Raw genomic sequence first — 5,863 nt, 5'->3', positions numbered from 1 at the left:
CAGGGATTGAACCCCAGCTACTGCAGCCACTGCCAAGTCCTAACCACTGGACCACCAGGGAATTCCCATGATATCCTTTTTTAGAATGTTTCATACAAGCAAAATTAAACAATATGTTGCTTAGACATACTTTATATATAATAAGATAAATGCAAAAGTACAAAATTCAGGACAATGATTACCTCTGGGAGGAAGACAGGAAGACAAGGAGAAAAAGATCACATAGATCTAAATCACTGGTAATCTCCTAGTTCAGTGGTTCTCAAACTTTGGTGTGCATCAGAATCACCTAGAAAACTCATTAAAACCTAGACTGCTGGGTACCACCCCCAGAGTTTTTGATTCAGGAGGGGAGTGTGGGGCCTAAGAATATGTATTTCTAACAAGGTTCCAGGTGCTGCTAATGCTGTTCTTTTGCGACCACATTTAGAGAACCACTTCTAGTTCTTAGGTTGGCTTGTGGGGTCACAGGTGTTCCATTCCATTTTATTATTAAATTTTATTATTAAATTAATAAAATAAAATTATTTTATTACTAAATTATTATTATTTTAATTATTAAGTTAAATGGGGGGAAAAAAGATAGACCAAAGATGAGAGTATGTCAAGAAGCAAGGATTAATATTAATCCAATTCTGGGCTTCCAAGTCATCCTTTTCGAAAAGAGCTAGGGTTCCCTTACTAAAGCAAACTTGAAAAACACTGCTCTAGAAGAACTTCAAGACAATTTAAAAAGAATATTACTAACAACTACGTTGAGAAATAAATTTGAAGACTGCTTTTTCCTTAGGTGCAGAGTGACAACGTACTGCATGCCAGCTTTCTGGATCTCAGTAATCTTTGCAAAGACTGGGAACATCACAAGCCTACCTCTTTTGTTGATTCAACAAAAACTGCGTTTAGAGAAAGGATTTCTCTTACTTTTTCAGTTATCCTTCCCTCAAGTGCTTTAGGTCATTGTTTTTCTTCCTTCCCTTCTCCCCCCTCCCTTCTGGATTTATTGTGCCCACTAGGTTCTGAGAGGAAAGGTATATGATATTTCAGATCCCTACGTTTACCAGAGCCTACGTAGAGGGCACACTCCTGCAATGTGCCAGCCACTGGCTGGTGTTTCAGAAATGCCTGAATACAAAATTCTTGCCCACAAGCAACTCAGTCTGGAGAAAAAAACCAGATTCATAAATATAAAATTAGAAAGCAGGACACGCAGTATGATATAGAAAGATAAAGATTTATCTGCTTCATAACCTCTCCTTCAGCCAGTTCCTCTAAGCTATCGTCCTCGCTCGCTCCCGTAATTCATAACCGCTGTAACCGAGGCCCACGGAGGGGGGAGCGCGGGCGGAGCGGCGGAGGGCCGGCGCTCGGGGCCGGACTTCATTGGCTCTCTGGACGGAAGCGGCGGTGCGGCCCGGCTGCGCATGCGCCCCTCACACGTGCTTCCAGAACGCCCCCTCCGCCGCTTCATCTCAGCAGGCATCATGCTGCGGATTTCTGCCTTTCGGCTGCTAGGGCGCACGGGGGCGAGTAGGCTCTCGCTTCTGGAGGACTTTAGCTTACGCCACTACAGTTCGGACCCTCTCGGTTTCCGGGACGATACCCGCTACGCGCGCGCCTATTTCACCACACCCATCTTCTACGTGAACGCGGCGCCGCACATCGGGCACCTGTACTCGGCGCTACTGGCTGACGCCCTGTGCCGACACCATCGCCTCCGAGTTCCCAGCGCCGCCGCCACGCGATTCTCTACTGGTACCGATGAGCACGGCCTCAAGATTCAGCAGGCAGCAGCCGCTGCGGGCCTGGCTCCGTCCGAGCTGTGCGACAGAGTCTCTGCCCAGTTCCAGCAGCTTTTCCGGGAGGCTGACATCTCCTCCACCGACTTCATCCGCACCACTGAGGCCCGGCATCGGATGGCTGTGCAGCATTTCTGGGGGGTGCTGAAGGCTCGGGGTCTTCTCTACAAGGGGCTCTATGAAGGTTGGTATTGCGCCTCCGACGAGTGCTTCCTGCCTGAAGCCAAGGTCACCAGGCAGCCCGGCCCGTCGGGGGATTTGTGTCCTGTATCTCTGGAGAGCGGGCATCCCGTCTCCTGGACCAAGGAAGAAAACTACATTTTCAGGCTTTCCCAGTTCCGGGAGCCGCTCCAGCGGTGGCTGCGGGGCGACCCTCAGGCCATCACCCCGGAGCCATTCCATCACGCAGTCCTTCAGTGGCTGGAAGAGGAGCTGCCGGACCTATCTGTCTCTCGAAGGAGTAGCCACTTGCACTGGGGCATTCCGGTGCCCGGGGACGATTCGCAGACCATCTACGTATGGCTGGATGCCTTGGTCAACTACCTTACTGTAATTGGCTACCCAAACGCTGAGTTCAAATCTTGGTGGCCCACCACCTCTCATATCATAGGCAAGGACATTCTCAAATTCCATGCTATCTATTGGCCTGCCCTCCTCTTAGGGGCCGGCATGAGCCCACCACACCGCATCTATGTTCACTCCCACTGGACGGTCTGTGGTCAAAAGATGTCTAAGAGTTTGGGCAACGTGGTGGATCCCAGGACATGCCTTGACCGCTATACTGTGGATGGCTTCCGCTACTTTCTCCTTCGTCAGGGCGTCCCCAACTGGGACTGTGATTACTATGGTGAAAAGGTGGTTAAGTTGTTGGATTCTGAGCTGGCATTTGCTTTGGGAGGTCTCTTGAACCGATGCACTGCCAACAGAATAAATCCTTCTGGGACCTATCCGGCTTTTTGCACTACCTGCTTTCCCAGTGAGCCAGGGTTGGTGGGGCCATCAGGTCGTGCTCAGGCAGAGGACTATGCTCTGGTGAGCGCAGTGGCCACTTTGCCCAAGCAGGTGGCAGACCACTATGATAACTTTCAGATCTATAAGGCTCTGGAGGCAGTATCCAGCTGTGTCCGGCAAACTAATGGCTTTGTCCAAAGGCATGCACCGTGGAAGTTGAACTGGGAGAGCCCAGTGGATGCTCCCTGGCTGGGTACTGTGCTTCATGTGGCCTTGGAATGTTTGCGAGTCTTTGGAACTTTGCTCCAGCCTGTCACCCCAAGCCTAGCTGACAAGCTGCTGTCTAGGTTGGGGGTCTCTGCCACAGAGAGGGGCCTTGGAGAGCTCCATTTCTTGCCTCGATTCTATGGACATCCATGCCCTTTTGAAGGGAGGAGGCTGGGACCTGAAACTGGGGTCTTGTTTCCAAGACTGGACCAGTCCAGGGCCTGGCTGGTAAAAGCCCATAAGACCTAGAAACTCAGTTCTTATTAGCTTGTGGTAAAAAAGCAAACGTCTTATTTTCTTATTTTTCATTTTCAGGAAAGTTATACTAATGCTTCTAAAGTGTTGCATCAAATGAGCACATAAGTAATGTCCCTGTGAAAAGAGGTTTGTAGCCTTTCAGGAGCCTACTCCCTACTCTTCAGTCCTCTGTGTCCATTAACCACTGTCCTTTGCACCCCAGTGTCTCTAAGATGTCTCCAGAGGAAAGGTGGGTAAGAGACAACTTTGCTGATACTACTCCTTCTCATTGAGCCTCTGTCCAAACCACAGTTATTTGCCCAGACTACCTCTCATGGCTTGTTTGTCACTGGCCTGGCCTCTGCTGGGCAAATTAGTGCGTGTGGGGGTTGGAAGCCCCCTCCCTCAGCTTTTACTTTGTTATATATGTTGGGTCTCCTGTTAAAAAGAGGTTGTTTCATTAAAACTTTAAAAACCAGTGTCCTAGACTAGATGATTTTTGCCTATGTTTATATTCTCAATTCTTAACAACCATGACTCCCTGCTTTGCTAGTTAAATAATCCAGTAGTTGTGCTTTGTAACATTACACTTTAACCAGTAGATGGCTCTAGTCTCACACATTTAATTACTTAACATGGAGGTTTCAGAATATTTAGAATAGGTTTTCTGCTTCCTAATTTTGCATAATTTAAATTTAAAGAAAACATTTTATTGCTTTCCTTAAAATAAGGATAACTGCAACCACTGCTGTTTTACAGTAAGCAATAGAAAGATCAGAATCCTTAGTTTTTTTCAGACTACTGAAAAAGGACATTTACTCTATTAAATGTTTAGTAAGCTAATAAGTAAAGGTATCACTTTTGTTTGGACTATGATGAATTATAAAGCTCTTTTGAGGTACTTGGTATGTTAAAAATTTTTTAAACTTTAATAACATTAGGTTTACAGGTATGATTTTAAAAATCTGTAGATAGTTCAAAAGGGCAATATTTTCTTTATATTTCTTGGTCTTAATTTTGTTATCCACATACATAATTTACCTTATATGATTTCTTTTGGTCAATCAGGGTCTATAATACAATATAGAAATTGTGGAATAGCTAATATAAATCTTAATACATTTACTTTCAAGTAGTTTTTACTAATTATTTCCTTTGCTCCTTTAACTTATTAAAGCTTAAAAGTTTCTAAGTACCTTATCCAGATCTGTTCTGTTGCATTTGTTGAAGGTGATGGTGAAGGGAGGAAATGATCAATGTTCCAGGAATCTCAAACTGGATTTAGGGATCTCTCCAAGGCTCCATAAGAGAACATCACAGAGAAGATGTTAAGGTATCAACTTATACAATGACTACAACATAGTAAGCCAGCATTATATCTCATAGGTGATTGGACAGCTAGGGCAAAGTTGAAAATGAGAACTTTCCTTGAGATATCCATTCTAAACATTGTAGCAAGCAGAGAGAGCTCACCATGAAGTAAACTGTAATGGTAGTTCCCCCAGATTTATTCTGGGTGCTACTGTTCAGCTCCAGTTTCTGTTTATTAGTTGGTGTGGCGAAAGATTTCTGGTTGCTTGGAAACATTGCTTAGAAAAGAACGCTCGAAGGCATCCTAAAGGTGGAAGGACCATTTCTACCAGTGTTCCTTTAGATTCTCCTTATTCTTCATAATGGAATCCAGTTACCTGCTGGGATTACTAGGGTAGATTACTGGGACCTAGGATGGAGTGTAATGTCTCAGAACTGGATAGCAGAGTAGTGAAAGAGATGGGATGTGTTTACATGGATGAAGGAAAACAGACTTGGAAAACCAGCATTGATAACTTCTGCCCTCGAAGTGCCATTATAAGTCTTACAGTTCCTATCATGAATGGAGGGACAGTGTCCTCCACTTGAATGATCTTTCCTATGGCCTAATGCTGGTCAGTACACTGGACATTGGCTTGCTGGGTGTTAATAGAGTGCCTTTTGTTCAGTCTGTCATTTGTGTAGGCACTTAACTTCTACCAGAGTATTTGTGGTACTGGAGGACACAGGAAAACAGGGAAACCAAAGAGGAGAGGGCATAATTTTTACAGAAGACAGGATATTTTGAGTGAAGAAGTGTGGTAAGTTGGATATGACTTATTCTGTGGTGATATGGAAGATGAACCAGTTGGATTCTCTGTAGGAGGCAAAACAGGTAAAGCAAATACCCTTTGGGTACCGAGGTGATATGTTATTTAATCCAGCAGTTTAAGAATGGCAAGTGGAGGATAGGTGAGACTTAAAACTGGCAGGGATGCACTTCCAAGAGAGGACATCCTAACCACTTGTGGGAGATGATGATAAACTTGTAGACATCTAAGAAGTCCCCTATTCCAGAATTGCTAACACCTTATCTGGCATCTGTGGGTTCCTTGACCAGAAAGGAAGTTTCTCCTAAGTACTACCCTAAGGCTGTCAAGTATTCATTTTCGAGTATTCTTGGAGGCAGTGTTGCATGAGTGATAGAGCACTGTTCAGGTGTTCATGGAATGTCACGTTAAAGTAATAATAAGCTGTCAACCCAGTAGACTACAGTCTACTATGAAGTCATGCAAGAAGTTGTGGGCAATGTATATGTGTGG

General features: G+C 45.0%; 1 protein-coding gene across 1 annotated transcript; it reads left to right on the top strand.

Annotated features, from left to right (window-relative positions):
- The first annotated feature begins 1,449 nt into the window (after positions 1–1,449).
- MARS2 (methionyl-tRNA synthetase 2, mitochondrial) lies at positions 1,450–3,766 on the top strand. The gene has a single exon (XM_060106663.1). It carries the CDS (start codon positions 1,482–1,484, stop codon positions 3,261–3,263), a length of 1,782 nt encoding a protein of 593 aa, XP_059962646.1. The 5' UTR covers positions 1,450–1,481; the 3' UTR covers positions 3,264–3,766.
- The last annotated feature ends 2,097 nt before the right edge of the window (positions 3,767–5,863 follow it).

This window comes from Mesoplodon densirostris, chromosome 8 (genome assembly GCF_025265405.1).
Source record: "Mesoplodon densirostris isolate mMesDen1 chromosome 8, mMesDen1 primary haplotype, whole genome shotgun sequence".
Classification (NCBI taxonomy): Eukaryota; Metazoa; Chordata; class Mammalia; order Artiodactyla; family Ziphiidae; genus Mesoplodon; species Mesoplodon densirostris.
Note: the sequence above shows the minus strand (reverse complement) of the source record. Positions and strands in the feature narration are given on the sequence as shown.

Bases quoted from the DNA above. Each gene is read 5' to 3' on its own strand.
- MARS2 (XM_060106663.1), top strand. From the start codon at position 1,482: ATGCTGCGGATTTCTGCCTTTCGGCTGCTAGGGCGCACGGGGGCGAGT.